The sequence below is a fragment of the Phyllostomus hastatus genome, unplaced genomic scaffold (genome assembly GCF_019186645.2).
Source record: "Phyllostomus hastatus isolate PE091 unplaced genomic scaffold, TTU_PhHast_1.1 phas_scaffold_93, whole genome shotgun sequence".
Lineage (NCBI taxonomy): Eukaryota > Metazoa > Chordata > Mammalia > Chiroptera > Phyllostomidae > Phyllostomus > Phyllostomus hastatus.
In genome coordinates this window covers 25663682-25680624 of record NW_025334042.1, presented here as the reverse complement: position 1 = coordinate 25680624, position 16943 = coordinate 25663682, and the positions used below count along the sequence as shown (strand labels likewise).

The 16943-nt window shown below is 36.3% G+C and overlaps 1 protein-coding gene across 3 annotated transcripts in view; it reads right to left on the bottom strand.

The window, feature by feature from the left end:
• Positions 1–16943, bottom strand: part of NELL2 (neural EGFL like 2) — a 283751-nt gene that overhangs the window by 228385 nt on the left and 38423 nt on the right. For all 3 annotated transcript variants that reach the window (XM_045830028.1, XM_045830029.1, XM_045830027.1), the window contains exons 5-6: positions 1499–1672; positions 1316–1412 (exon numbers count right to left, since the gene is read on the bottom strand). In XM_045830028.1, the coding sequence (XP_045685984.1) occupies positions 1316–1412; positions 1499–1672 (271 nt within the window). The remainder of the gene's footprint in view (positions 1–1315; positions 1413–1498; positions 1673–16943) is intronic.

Below are 16943 nucleotides of genomic sequence, written 5' to 3'. Positions count from 1 at the left end.
CTGCTGTTTGTTTGGGTTTAGATTAAGGAGGCAATTTATATACAACCTCTTATCATTTGGAAGCGGCAACATAGAAACAAAGTTACCGTGTACAGAGCTGTGCGCTGCACAGATCTAGTAGGCGCCATTTGCAGTCTGCAACAAAAAAACATGGTCCCTGGGGAAGTACATGTAATGCATGTGTGAGAAGGGTTCTGAGGCCACATCTGGGCTCCACGGGAAAGACTGTTACAAACAGAGAAGAGGCTTGGCACTCACAGCGCAAATTTGCCATCCCTTACATGAGAAAAGAGCATTGAATTTTCAGGATTTGCAAAAATGGGATCAATTCCCCATGACTAGCCTTGGAGAAGCTACTTAACATCTATGAGCAGGTTTATGCATATGTAAAAGAAAAAAAGAACAAGCATCAAAGCCAGCCAGACTAGGATTAGATGAAATACATATTCAGAGCACCTGGCTTCCAGGCAACACCTGGCTTCCAGGTAACAGACAATGTTCACATTTTAAAAACTCCTTCTTAGGATTATAAACCTTGCTTAGAATACAATTTTAAAGTTGCTGGTACAGACTCTACCTAAAAATCCACGGGTTGGACACGTCACCTATCATCTCTTATTTAACAACCATTTGCTAAGCCACTGCTGTATCACAGTCGCTGGGGGGAAATGATTACACTTACAGGCTTACAGCCAGAAAACTTTCTGGACTTTATTTCTTTCTCTTTAAAATACAGAAAACTTAGTGGTATGATTTTTAGATCCTCTACAACAATGAGATTCTATAGAGAGTAGAGTCTCTTAAGAAGGCACTAAGGAAAAAGATATAAATTATGACTGCTTTTTAGCCTTGGTAGATTTGTGCATGTATGTTTCTGACTTTTGGAAGTTTAAGGAGACCATGGATAATGAATACTAAAAAATTTTCAAACCTCTATTAATAACATCCCTATGAAATTATCATCAAAGGCTATACTTCAGTAGTAGAGAGTTTATTTGTATACTAACCTTTTAGACTTTTATTATTTTGCCTAATTTTAAGACAGATATGTTAACTGTCTTAATTGCAGACTTGTGATCTTCCCTGTAATGTCTAAAGACCAAGCTCAGGGGAGACAAGAGAAACAAGTGTTCGTTGGCTAAATAACACCACCAGCACTTTAAAAAATAATAAATAAGTAAATAAATAAATATAGGAAACACTACACAAATCAAGTTATTTTGTTTCACACCATAGAAAGCAAAATGCAATTTTCCAAACTCATTAGAAAGCATTTATATTTATACTTTTTGCTCAGACTTTAGTCAAAACACACCTTAAAATATCCATGGACATTATTTCTCTGTCCCAGCCAAAATGTTGTGCCCACAGGCAAGTCTGTGGAGGGCTTTTCCACCACTCTTTCATATATTCTGCAAAATAAGGAACAGCAGATAAGTAATGTAAGCAGTCATTTCTTAGAATCTTCTACTTCCTGAACTGAGAAATTTTCACTTACTTATTGCAGTCAATGTGTAAAGTCAAATGGGAGGCACTGATGGCTAAGGAGAGCTTGTGCCACTTGTCATCTGCCAAAATGTAAGGAAACACTTCCGTGTGAGGGCGGTGGCTGCCAGAGCGGTAGTGCAGCCTGACTTCATTCCGGTGGCCACTGCTTTCTAGTTCCAGGTACCTGCACAGAGAAGAGCCGTATGGAGCCCATTGAAAGTCAAGTTCAAATACAACTGACATGATCTCTGCTGCTAGAAAGATGGAGTAGATATGCTTTCCCTGTTCCTCCCATCAATTACAGCTAGATATTACATTATAAAACAAACATAAGAAGGGTCTGAAAGACGGAGGGAAAAAAACAGTGAGGGACCTCAGGACCTGAGGAACAAAACAATGGTAAGTTTCCTGGGTTTTCTTTTTGCCTCATACGTCAAGACTTAGAACTAAAGAAGCCAGCAACCTGGAAATACCAACAGATGCAGAAACAAACATACAAACAAAACAAAAAAACTTGTTCTTTCTAGCCCAAGTACCAAAAAAGGAGAAGACTAGCAACATAAAAACTTTTAGAGAATAATCACTGTATTCTAGCTGAACACCTCAGGAAAAAACTGTGGTCATGTCCTCGACCATGCCAGCAAAGGCTAAGTGGGGACACTAGATTTCCATCGTCTTGGGGCAGAAATGATGTACCCGAAGCCTCCGCTAGGGTAGTGAGAGAGAAAAACAAGTAGAAAGCCAAAATCCTTTACCCAGATGGCCAGCCATAAAGCTTCCCAGGGCGTCAGTGGAGACCACGTGAGAAGGAGCTTGGTCTCCCACCCTCATCTGGCAGTAACGAAGCACATTGCCCCCTTCCGCCTGGAAAGGTGTCAAAGGAGGCTGAGTGGAGAGTTAGGGCTTTCAACACCACAAAGCAGTAATAAGACTGTCACTACCAGTGTCAGTAGAGACCATGTGGGGAGTTGGAAATTTCACCCCCACCCAGAAATAACAGAAGTTCTCCCTCAGTTCTCAATAGAAGTTGAAGTGGGGAAACTGGACTTCTACCTCCACTTATAAGTAACGAGAAGGCACTCTCCCATCCTCGGACAGAGCAGTGACAGAGAAATCTAGCTAAAACAGGAAATTTAAATAAGATCCAAGTCTCAGAATATGATACAAAAATGAGCAGGTTTAAATTGAAAATCATATGCCATATGAAGAACAGGAAAATCTCAAATTTAATGACAAGAAGATAATCAATGAATATTAACAGCAAGAGACAGAGATGCTAAATGACCTGCAAAAGATTTTAAAGAATCATTGATAAAATGAAGCAATAACAAATATATTTGAACACACTTGAAACAATAGCAAAGAAAAAAATTTTTTAAAAGCCTATAAAAAATAGAAGAACCAAATAAATAAAGAACCAAATGGAAGTTTTAGGACAGAAAAATATGATAATTGAAATAAAAAGCTCAAAGAGTAGGTAGGCTAAACAGTAGAATGGAGGGCACCAAAAAAAGAATCAGTTAACTGAAAGTTAAAACAAAAATTATCCAATATGAGCAATGGAAAGAAAATAGATTTCAAAAAATGATCAGTCTCAGAGACCTGTGAGGCCATAACAAAAGATCTAAAATTTGTATAAGTAGAGTCAAAAAAGGAGAAAGAGGGTAGACTGAAAAAGTACTTGACTAAATAATGGCCAAAAACTCCCCAAATTTGCCAAGAGGCATAAATGCACAGCTTCAAGAATCTAAGCAAACCCCAAACAAAATCAACTTAAAGAAATACTCATCATAATTAAATTTCTAAAATCTACAAATGAAGATGTATATTTGAAAGCAGCCAGTAAAAAATCAACACACTGTGTATAGGGAAAAAGAAATTAGAATGGTGGTGGACTTCTCAGCAGAAACAGTGGAAACAAAAGTGGCACAATACTTTTCATGTGATGACAGACAAATTAGTCAGTCAAGAATCTTATATCCAGAAAAAATATTCTCAGAAATGAAAAAAAAATCAAGAAATTCTCAAATGAAGAAAACTAAAATAACCTGAATCAAGTTTTAAACTTAAGACATGTTATGTTTAAGGAACCTCATGAGCACTCAAGAGGACATGCAATACCATAAGTTTGTACCTCTTAGTCCCCTTCACCTTTTTACCCATTCCCACCCTGCCCAACCCTCGGCAACTGTAAACTGGTTTTCTGTACCTGACTCTGTTTTGTTTGTTTATTTCTTTAGCTTTTAGGTTACACATGTAAGTAAAATGAGAGAGTTCTTGTCTTTCTCTGACTTATTTCCCTTAGCATAATACCCTCTAGGTCTTTCATGTTGTTGGAGGATTAAGAGTTATAAACACACTATAAATAAAGTCACATGGATGTGAAGTACAGTGTAGAGAATCCAGCCAATGACACTGAGATAATTTTGTACAGTAGCAGATGTTCACTGGACTTTTTGTGGTGATCACTTTGTAAGGTATACAAATGTCAAGTCGCTATGTCGTACACCTGAAACTAATATAATATTGCATGCCAATTATACTTTAATTAAAAAGAGCTTTAACATTGCAGAATAAGAAATAAAAATAAAAAGAGGACATGTCTGAGGTGGAAACAGGTCCTCATGGAGATAGAAACCTGGGAGTCACAGGCATATAGATTGTACTGGAAACCACGGAGGTATAGGGATTACCTTGGAAATTATTACAGATGAAAGAAGAACATTTTATCATTCTGAGGAGAAACCAGAAAAAAAAACAAGTGTGGCTAGTGAGATTAGAGGGGGGAAAAGGGAAAGTAGTGCCCCAAAGGTCTAGTGATGGAGAGGCCTCAAAGAGGAGGGAGTAACAAATCGTTTCAAGTGCAGCTAACAGGGCAAATAAGATAAAGACTTAACCACAGGATTTAGCAAAACAGGGATTTCTGGTGACCCCAAAGCTAGTTCAGAAAATTTTATAGAAAATAAAGCCTTCTTGAAGTAGGCTGAGGAGAGAATGGGCAAAGAAAAAAGAGGTAAGTACAGATACTTCAGGAGAAATGGGGAGGCAGCTGCCGAAAAACACACCATCAAGGGAGGTTTTGCTGTTTCCATTTCAATACTGCACACTTTTGTGTCCTGCTAGGAACGTGGAAGATGGAAAATAGCCATGGCCAAAAAAAATGAAGAAATTATAATAAAACAGAAACCATAAATTAAAACAGATCAATTACATGTTAACTACACAAAATATTAAAATTTCTCAACAGAAAAATAATATAAGTAAAGTCAAAGAATAGATGGCATTCTGTAAGACAAAGTTAAATACATGATATGTATCAGAGGTTAATGAAAAGCACCTGCAAATCAATAAGAAAAAGCAAGTAATATGTTTACTAATTAGATTAGCAATAATCAAAAGGTAATATCTAGTGTCAATAAGAATGTGAACAAATAAACATCTCTGCTACACTATTTGTAGCACAATAAATTTACAGGGATTTCTCAAAAGGCAGTTTGGTAAAACTATCAATACATTAAATGTGCATACTCTTTAAATCAGCAGTTTCAAATCTAAAAATCTATCCTGCTAACACAAATTAGCATTGATATATACAGAAGGTTCTGACTGCAGATTTATGTAAAATAATGAAAATCCGATAAAATACCAGTTCTTCACTCAGAGAAGAAGTACGATGCATCCATATTCTAGAATCCTACGCCACTCTACAAAAGGATGGCATTCTGAAATGAAACAATGCCATGGTTTCCCACAATAAGTAAAAACTAAAAACCTCTATAGAACCCCATTTTGTGTGCGAAAACTGTGTGTGTGTGTTTTCTGAAAAAAAGATCCAGAAGGATATATATCAAATGTTAACAGTAGGTATCTCCAGGGATACAATTAGGGGGAAAGGATGTAAAGAATCTTTCATATATTTTTATATCTTTGAATTTTCTTCATTAATTATGCATTCATTTTTAATGTAATATACAGTAAAATTCTACTTTAAGCTTAAAAAATAAACCAAGTAGTCAAGAACACAAATCATAGAACTTAAGAATAAAATGCCAACTCGTTTAGTTTTTGATACAAAGAACACCAACCAGAGAATCCTTTCTATATTATTTGATAACAAGTATTCATCATTTAAACAATTCACCTAGTGAATTCTATAATGATAGAGAGGTATTTGCGTTAAAAAAAATAACATCAGCAAACACATCGGCCTATGGCAATACACTTGTCAGTTCCTCCCCCACCGAGGCATAAACCCTGCTCTCGCTGTCCTCCTCCAGCTAGTACTGGAAATAGTACCAATGCCAAACTCCTGAATTTGAGGCACTAAAGTGCCCTTCAGTAACAGCGAGGCTGCAACTATGCCCTATAAACAAGAACAACCTTTCAGAACTTAAGTATATGACCAAAAGTTACATTTTCATTAGCATCATTCACTTAGTTTTTTTATAAAATGAAATAGATATATAATACATGAAAACATTTAATGAAGACAAAAATAAAGATGTAAAACACTTAAAAGTGTATCTAGCATATGGTTAGTTATTCAATTAAAAATAGCTCTCATTGAAATGAGAGAAAACAGGTTGAAAAGTAGTTGATTCATATCTTCAAAACCAGTCACTATTAAGATTTATAAACTTGAATGGAGACATTAAATTACCAGAAAATATGATTATTGTATAACTTAAATTAAAAGGTATCTGCAGTGAACATTGGGATTATTTTAATGAATCAGTCTTCTAGTAGCAGTCATACTCATTCTGGAACTATCCCCCAACTGGGTGACATCTCAGTGGAAGACAGGCCTGCTCCCCCGGCCCCACTGCCCCAGGGCCCAGCAGAACAAAGTGGTTATACACTCAAGCCCTCCTAAAACCTGAGGGTTCACACCCTTGCAACCCTCAGAGGGTGGTAAGCACTTCATCTCTCTGTACCTCATTTGGTTACTCAGCTATAAAATGGGGATGTGAATCGTACTTGCCTCAAAGGATTGAGGATTGGAAGAGTTCATTTTAAAAAGCACTTAGAACACTACTGTGCACAAACAAAACACTCAGTGAAGATAGTACACGAGCTATCTTTCTCATTTCAAAAAGCAAAGAGGTCAAATCTTCCCTCTTCCTTCCCCTGGCACAGCCAGGGGCAGGCCTGGGACACCTTAGCAATCAGACAGTGTTCTCAATACTCAGAATCCTAACTGAACACAGCAAGGAAGGGAGGGAGGAAGAACCTGCATTGTGCTCAGGGCACCAGCACCCCAGCCCGGTATGTTAAGGAGATTCTTCATCCTGCTTCCCGTTTGCTAGCCAACCAGGGAGCCTCTGGTTATTGCCTGTTCCAAACTCTGGTGCCTCGGGCTCCCATCAATCCCGTGAACTGCCCTCCCATACACCACATCCAAAGCCACTTCACGACCAAGAGCCTAACTGACAATACCATTGTGATCATGGGAAAATATGTGATTAGAATAAAATGAATCAACACTTTAAAAAGGGATTGTTTGAGTGATAGAACTATAGTGATATTTTAACCTTCATTTTATTGTCCTAATTTTACCTTTTATCTTGAATGAACATTTACTACCTCAAATTAAAAGTCCCATTTTAAATCCCAAGAAGATAATTTATCACACTTGAACACATCATGTCTCCCTGACTTGTTATTCATAATTTTGAGAGGTAACTAAAATCAGAAACAAAGTTCACCCTTTATAATAATTTATGGCCTTGTTACTCAAATATCTTTGGTGTTGACAGCGATATAAACTAATTTAAGACTAAGCTTCAGAGAAGGAGGCAACTGTGGCAGGACATCATTCATTTTGACGACCTCTGTTGTAACTCGAGATCAAAGGATAAGAGTAAGGTTACATCTCATCTGACAAAAAGGTTGCACACAGCACGAGACAGTAATTTTTCTGCTACCTTAAATTAAACCTAAATGGGAGAAAGATCAGATCATCTCAATACATTAAGCTATAAGCCAGTTGTAAATTAGTCACCTAAAAAAAAAAAGCCACATGCGCTTCCAGTGCTAAGTATATCTCCAGTGTCGTTCATGGATAGCACAATTGCAAAGAAGTGACATATACGGGCGCTGGGGCTGAAAATCCAGACCAGACTCTGTCTATGACCCTACCTCTCAATTTCCTCAGCTGTAAAATGAGACCTCAGTATGGTAATCCATACAAAGCAGGGTATCTGACACATCGTAAGGACTCAATCAACGGTGGCTATTTTTATTATTTGTCAATAATCCCAATTAAGCATAATTTATGAAGTCCGGTCTCTGATAGCCAATTCTATGAAAAGCAAGCTATTTGAATAAAGTTTTAAGTGAGACAGTTAGTTGACAGCACTGGTATTATGTGGGTCCTGGCATGACCAATGAAATAGGAAAAGGGAAGACCAGTGGTAGGGTCAAACCTATTGTTAAGTGGATCTGTTCCTTTGTTACAGAAATTGACTGTTTCACCTGGCCACTACCAGTGAGTCTTCCCTCAGATGTTGGGGGAGATGGGATAGCTGGGAGGAAAAGCTGTATTTTTTAGCGTCCCTCAGCAGAACCATGCTGATCTGCTTTTGTTACGTGTTTTTGTTTTTAATGGTATTTGGACATCAGCAGTTTAAGAGGCCTCAGAGTTTGAGTTCTGTCTCCACAGTTTATTAACCTGGCAAGTTAAAAATCCTATCGATGCCTCAGTTTTCTCCCCTATCAAACAGGAATAGTAAGAGTTGTACCTTAATCTGATCATTTTAAGAACTCGATGAAACAAGTAACGTGACTACTTTGCACAGGTCCTGAAAGGAGTAAGCACCCTGCACACTCCACGATCATGAATTCAGCTTCCTGTGACATATTTATGCATGCCAATTAAATGTCAGCAAATTTTAGGTGGATTTTAACTGTAACAAACATGAATCTCAAGCAAAAGTAGTTTAATGAAATCTACCCAAGTGCCTATGTTTGAACCTCATCTATGATACTCCCATCAGATGGTCATCCTCTTTGTCTGAATACATCCCGTGACCAACAACCCACGATGTTCTGAGGCCATTTCATTTTTATAACAAAGACATCCCTTATATTAAAACACAGAGAGGGGAAGGTTTTAAAAAAATCTATGACTTATTTATTTATTTATTCCAGCCAACACTTACTATGAGCAATGAGAGTATGACAATGAAAAAGGCCAAGTAACACTGAAACTTAGAGATGTGCACTAATAAACACATTATTGTGAAAATTAAGTTCAGCTACTTCAAAACTAATTATAATACTGTTATAAAAGTCTTCCTGCAAGAAGAGGAATGTACCTAGATCGGTGAGGATCAAAGCTTCCCCATAAATAATATAACTAAGAGACAAAATTATATCACCAAGGGAAGACATCAGTAGTGAATGGCATTAATTCATGACTGAAGCTCTGGCGTCCAACCAGACAGCATGAAAACAACCTCACCATCCTATTACCCCACAAAGCTGAGTTTACAATAAAAGAAAAAAATGGCCGCTCATGTAAAGGAGCTAATTTATTACTATTAATGATGAGGCAAGTAAAATAAAAACAAATTCTAATAAACAATACTCTGAGCTGCAAGAACAACAAAATTTGGAAGACTTACACTACCATATTTAAAATCATTATAAAACCACAATAACTAACACTGTACAATACTAGCACATTAATTAAAAAATGGAACTATTGGCCCTGGCTGGTGTAGCTCAGTGGATTGAGCTTGGGCTGCGAACCAGGCATCGCAGGTTTGATTCCCAGTCAGGGCACATGCCTAGGTTGCAGGCCACAGCCCCTAGCAACCTCACATTGATGTTTCTCTCTCTCTGTTCTCTCTCTCTCTCTCTCTCTCTCTCTCTCTCTCTCTCTCTCTCCTTCCTTTCCCTCTCTAAAAATAAATAAAGTCTTAAAAAAAATACACATCTAAAAAAAATGGAACTATTGGAACTGTGTATTTAGACTAGTGGAACTACATATTTAAATAATTTAGAAACAGCTTCATCCAAATAAGGTCAACTGATAATAGCAAAGGTGACTTTGCAATACTAAGAGAAAATAACGGGCCTTTAAAAAAACTGTGTAATATCAAGTGGATATCCCTATGGTGGGGAGATCTCTTTAATGATGCCCAACTCATATTTATCACCTATGAGTACTGGCAAAGTAAAATACTGGAAGATTCCCACTTCCTGAAAACTCAGGGCATAGACATGGCACAGGATTCACTTCACCTACTCTGAATGGCATCTCCGAAGCTGTTCTGAATCTAGCCCCTGCTCCAACTCAAGGATGTTCATGAGATTTGAAATGAAGTAAGCAGTTTAACTGTTGATCAACTCTTCAGGTGGGCTCACACTGAAATGTGGTAGGCTGAGAAAGGGGTCTCTCTTTTTTCCAAACTTTTCCAACTTACTATCCCTAATAACTTAAAACATCATTTTATTTTTTAAATGGTCATTATGCCCACATTTCTATATCATTTTCACATTTGAATATGTAACTAAAGTCCTCCCATAATTTTTTTCTCTATAACTCATATTAACATATTAGGATAATTTGAACACTTTGAACATTTAAATATAAGCATGAGCAGCTCTGTGTTTAAATACTTTAAGGTCCTTGAGAGCTTGTTTGGAGGTTCTAGCAGGGGAACGCAGCTATTCATACACCCCTGACTGAAGACTGGTCCCCTCCTCTAGTTGGGGAGGCCCTACTCTGCGACCTAGTGCAAAACTTCAGGAGATTTATTAACTGAAGTATCAATTTACATGAATTGAAAAATGAACTCTTATTCAAGAGTTATTCTGAAAGATCTATATGAAATGTGAATTTCTTTCTTCGCTGAGTGTATATGCTATTCCACCTTTTTGGCAGAGAAGTTAGTAAATTATCCCTGGATCTGTGAAACCAACTGTGATAAGCGTTAGTGGTAAAGTTAAAAAAATAGAGAAGTTATATTTTATGCATCAAATTCTCATAACATGTCAATCTTGATATGAAAGAATCTAAAAATGTATAGACACAGAGGTAAATCACAACCTACAAGGGAATAACGTGTTTATTGAGGAAACTTTAAATTAGTTACTTATTTAGCATATAAGATACTATGTACTTAATTTTATTTTAAAATACAGTAATTATGTCACTTTTTAATTTCTGAAGTGCTGGTAGTTTTACCTGTTAGAATGGCTTAAGTCAACTCTGCCTGAAGGAAAGAATTTGGTGATCTCTTAAAATTCAATATATACAGAAGTTGAGTATTATTATGATTTTTAATAAATTGAGATGTGTGTACATCCCAAGAGAACATATCAATATTCTCTTCAATTTCCAAATAGGTGGTTTTCCAAGTATATTAAGGTGAGCATGCAATTGCACTATTGCAAAGAACAAACAATATTTTCAGAAGAAAATGATATTCTCAAGATAGAAACTTTTCACCTTCAGCTTCACCTAACAACAGTTCAAGATACTTTAGGGATACATCCATCTGCGATGAAGGACTCACAGAGACCCTTGGTGCCCTATTATTCCATGCAGTATTTTATCTGGTTTCAAACATTCCTCTTGAGTTAACAATTTGCTATATCCTAAGATCCTCAAAATCAATAGGAATTGTTTAGGCCGATAACAGTGGGCCTATGGAGGAAGTTTCAGCAGCTTTACATGTGAAACATTCTGGAGCTGTGGGCCGACAGTAAAGGAAAAGCACTGATGCGTGCAAGACAGCGAGAAGTTCCAGGCAGGCTGCATTTGAAAGAAAGGAATTAGTCACAGGGGAGAGTAAGCTGTCAGCGCTGCAGCATCTGTTCTCAGATATGCTTCATGGGTCCTCATGTGTTCTCCATTGTTCAGAATAAGTGAGAGCCAAAGAGGAGGACAACAGGATCCACAGGTCACCCACTGAGGTGACATTTTGCTCTTAGTGAGCCTATTACCTGGAGTTCACAACTGAAAAAGGTACCAAACACCCCTAACCAGGGGAAATAAAAACAACCTGATCCCAAATTCTAGCTATTACTAAGTATTATCATAAACTTTCTGAGAAGAGGCAATTAGAAAAATAAAAAGACAAAATAGTTTTTACACTGCCATCAGCTTTCCCATATGCCATGGTGCTGCTGTTGAAATAAAGTAAATTGTAAGGAAGAAAACCTCAGGATTTTCTAAAGACTTTTAGCGTAACAAAAAGGTCCAATGCGATAAAAATATATAGTTGTCTTCAAAAGCAGTAGAAAGCAATAGTGCTAACCCCGTTAATGAAGCTCTTGGGTTCTGAAGGAAGCAGGAAGGCCACAGTGCTGTCTGAAACAAGCAAGCAGCACTGTTGCTGGGAATGCAAACTGGTGAAGCCACTGTGGAAAATGGTATGGTGGTTCCTCAAATAATTTAAAAAAGAACTACCATATGATCCAGCAATTCCACTTCTGGGTATTTATTCAAAGAAAACAAAAACACAAAATCATAAAGACATATGCGCCCCCATGTTCATTGCAGGATTATTTACAATAGCCACAATATTGAGACAACTTAATTGTTCATCGATGGATGAATGAAAAAGTAAGATGCAATATTTTGTGATATATATAATATGACATATATGCATACAATGGAATAGTGTTTAGCCACAAAAAATAAAATCTTGCCATTGTGACAACATGGATGGAACTCGAGGGCATTATGCTAAGGAAAATAAGTCAGAGAAAGACAAATACAATCTGATCTAACTTATACATGGAATCTAAAAACACAACACAAACAACAACAAAAACATCAACCTCAGAGAGAGAGAGAGAACAGACTGGTGGTTGCTGGGGGATGGGGTTTAGGAGGAGGCAACATGGGTGAGAGAGGCCAAAATGTCAAATCAAATAGCTATGAATGTCATGAGAATATAACACACAGCATGGTGACTATAGTTAATAATACTGTATTGAGTATTTGAAAGTTGCTAAGGGAGTAGATCTTAAAAGTCATCATTGCAAAAAAAAAAGGGAAAATAATTTTTGTACATATGTATGGTGGCATGTTAAAAAGACTTATTGTGATCATATCTCAATGTCTACAAGTATCAAATCATTATATTGTACACCTGAAACTAATATAATGTTATATGGCAATTACATCTTAATTAAAATACACATCTACCAGTACATAAAGATATGCAAAATAAAACAGGCAAATAGAAGAATTGTGAAGGTAGTAGTGAGAAGAATGGGCTCTGGTGCTGTGCAGTCTAGTTCAAATGTTGATTCTGCCATTTATTGTGACCTTGAACATGAGACTTAAGCTCTCAGGTCCCCCTTTCCCTATCTGTAAACTAGGGATAATGATGATACCTACTTTCAAGAGTGTAATGAGCATATAATGAGATCAATCCATGTGAGGTGTTTAGAGGACTGCCTGACACAGGGCAGGGACCTGATAAAGTGTCTTCATGGGTACAATGCAGAGAAAATATTTCAGTGCACCTAAGAAATCAGCCAGCTACCACAAGGCCTAATATCAGCAGATGCTCTGCACTTGTCATTCAGTCATTCAGCAAATATCTATTGGCCATCTATATGACAAGAACTGCACCAGACCCAGAGGATGCTGGGAAAAAGAGAGAAGGTCCAGACCCTCAAAGAGCCTCCTAATTTCTCATTTTTATCATTTCCCTGAATAACACTCCCCAGAATAATAATCTGCAATAAATGTAGATCTTCCTTTTTCATCTAGAATTCCTATTTCTCCCAAATTGTTGTTTTACATCACCAGACATTTTTATACTGCTTTCATATTTATTAGTTCATCTAACCCTGCCTTATTGAATCTACTTAGATATGGAGATCTTAAATAAGTGCCATTTTTCTTAATGCGACTGAACAAAACTCTTGCAATAGGTCTTGAATTCTGTCAAGTTGAAGATTGGATTTTGTCATATATTTATTTTAGTTACTGGCTGATGGAAAACAATCAGGTTTTTTAAGTGAAAAAACATGCATTGTTAACATTTTAGAAATGTAAAAAAGTGAAAATTCAGTAACTAAATGAAATGAAAATTTTGAAAAACCATAAATAGGACAATCACAGCAGGCTTAATGTAAAAGCCCCTCAGTAAATGTTCCTCTAATATATCTTATATACAATCTAATCTTGTTTTTATAAAGGTATTTTAGTTCAATGAATGAAATACTGTATATAAAGCTATCAAGAGAAAGATTGAAAACCTAGGCAAATCACCTTTTTAGAAATTAGATGTTATTTTCTCCAAGTTTCATTCAGTATAAGAAATAATTTTCATTAAATAAAAATGTAATCATTAATTTAAAGATGCCCTACATAGTGAATGCTGACATACACTTCAAAAAGTTTAAGTTACTGTTTTTAAAAATATATTTTACTAGTATATAATATTAGTTTTTATAATACTAGAAAATAAATGTAAGAGTGAGAATGAGTATCAATTTTCAATTTTATCATTTTATTGATATCCTTAAAAAGCACTAGTATCTGCTACAGCTGGGCATAGTCAAGAAAAGTTAAGGAAAGTGGGTGAAGGTCTGATGAGGAACAGGATATTGGAATAAAATTAGAATATCTCCCCATACAATACAAATCCAAATTAAAGAGGAAAAAAGTGGGGGGCCTGGAAGATCACGAACTTGACCAGGTGGTCAAGGTTAGCATGACCAGCAGTAAAACATATTGACCTAGTATACCTCCACAGGTGGTGCACTGACAGGAGTCATTATTTCTATGGTATTCCTAACAAGGGCACATGGCCTGGGCGATGAGGAAACATCAGACGGACCAAGGGGAAGGGTGATCCTCCAGAATGAAATGCCCATGCTCATAAGACCATAAGGGATACCAAAGACAAGGAGAGACTGGAACTGCTCCAGATTGAAGGAGATTATGAGATATGACAACCAAATGTAACCTGTGTTCTTGGGTAGAATCCTGAAACAAGAAGCAAAATCAGGCATTGTTTATTTAGACAGTTGATGCAATTTGAAAAGCATCTGAAGATTGGATGATATTGTCATATCAAAGTTGATTTCCTGACTGGAAGGTTGCATATTGGCTATATAGGAGAGTATCTTTGTTTTGAGTATTTAAAGGTGATGGAGCAAATTATTGTCAATAAAAGGCATATCAGAATTAGACATAGAGCAAATAAGCTAAAAATATTACCAATTAGAAATATGGTAAGAGACATGGAAGTTCTTTGTACTGTTCTTGTAATATTTCTGTAAGTTGAAACTATTTCAAAAAAAATTTAAGTAAAAGCAAACATTAATCTGGAAAAACTCTTGTATATATGACTAGCAGTGAGTTGACATCCTTTTTTATAATTTTTTAATTTTTCTACTGCAGTTAACATACAATATTATATTAGTTTCAGGCATACAACACAGTTATTAGAGATTATATAGCTTATTAAGTAATCACCCTGATAAATCTAGTACCCATGTAACCCATACACAGTTGTTTCAATATTATTGACTGTATTCCCTATGCTATACATACTTTATATCCCCATGACTATTCTGTATAAGTTAATATTCTTAACACATAAAGAATTCTTACAAATAAGCAAGAAAAATGACAAGACCCCCATATAAAAAGGGAAAGGAGAGGCTATTTTACTCCATTTTACGCTTCTTCCTCCTTTGTCACATATTAATTGACCATAGAGCCTTGGGTTTATTTCTGGGCTCTCTGTTCTGTTCCATTGGTCTATATGTCTGTTCTTATGCAAGTACCAGGCTGTTTTGATTATAGTGGTCTTGTAATACAGTTTTATATCAGGCATTATGATCCCTCCTACTTTGTTCTTCTTTCTCAAAATTGCTGCCTTTTGACCCAGCAATTCCACTGCTAGGATGGTATCCTAAGAGCCCTGAAACATCAATCCAAAAGAACCTATGCACCCTGATGTTCATAGCAACACAATTTACAATAGCCAAGTGCTGGAAGCAACCTAAGTGCCTATCAGTAAATGAGTGGATCAAAAAACTATGGTACATTTACACAACAGAGTACTATACAGCAGAGAGAAAGAAGGAGCTCCTACCCATTGCGACAGCATGGATGGAACTGGAGAGCATTATGTTAAGTGAAATAAGCCAGGTGGTGAGGAACAAATACTATATTATCTCATCTTTGCCTGGAACATAATCAATAAAAGAAAAATGCAAACCAAATATAACCAGAGACATTGAAATTAAGAACAATCTGACCGTAACCAGAGGGGAGGTGGGAGTGGACAGAGGGGAGAAGGGTTTTCAGGAACTGCTATAAAGGACACATGGACAAAACCAAGGGGAAGGTTGGAAGCAAGGGAGGGAGGTGGATTTGGCTGGGGTGGGGGGAGTGGTGGGGGAAAAATGCAAACAACTATAATTGAACAACAATAAAATAATTTAAAAAATAAAATAAAACATCAACCCTGAAAAAAATTGAAAAAAAAATAAAAAAGGAAAGGATATTTTGAAATCACTCATCAAGCAAGAGACACCAACAACGTACTACCAAATATATAAAAATGTACCAATCCACTGTTATTCAAAGAACAATAAATTCTAGAAGTGACAGCAATTTTTCACATGTCATATTAGCAAAAAGTTTTTAAATATAATGCTTAGTGCTTCCAAGTATGTAGTTTAAATTTAAGTCATTTGCAAAATCAAACTTTTTCCTTGTAGTCCACTCAAAATACATAATTTACTTCCCTTTGGTGCTGTTCAGGGCATTTTTACTGGCTAAATTAAATGAATTTAAGCTGAAATATTCAGTAATTCACATATTCTGTGGCACATCAGCATCCTCAAGAATAATCAAACATAACTTTACTACACCTAGAATTTTAAATGACCGAAGGTGAAAATACAAAGGAAAGAGGGCAGCGTGCCAATCATCTCCTTTCAAAATACTCGGTGGATAAAATCACTGAAAACAAGAGGCGAAATAGGAATGACTTTTGTCCAGCTGTTATAAAGTACATCAATACCTGTTTCAACCACAAAAGTATATAACTCCTCCCTAAGATCAATGGAATTCAAGTGTATACAACAGCAAGGGAAATAAGATTTCTTAAGTAATTGAGATAACATAAACTCCATTGCCATAAGAACACCAAAATAATATTTTTGCATGGCCTTTTAAAAAAGGTATATCCTCACTATAACTAACGGAAATAACAAGAAAAGTTACAAATAAGCTGAATTCTACTTCCTATCCCTTGATAATAAACTGTAGATAGATCATTATAACTTTTAAATGAGTCTTTTGTAAAATGATTTTAAATGATTGATCAAAGGCCTAGAGAGCATTTGGGAAGTTTCACATTGACATCAGAAGACTAAAAGCAGAAGTGTTTTAATACCAAAGAATTAAGTATATTACAATAATCCCTCAACATTCATCATATGAAAGATCACTGAAATGTCAG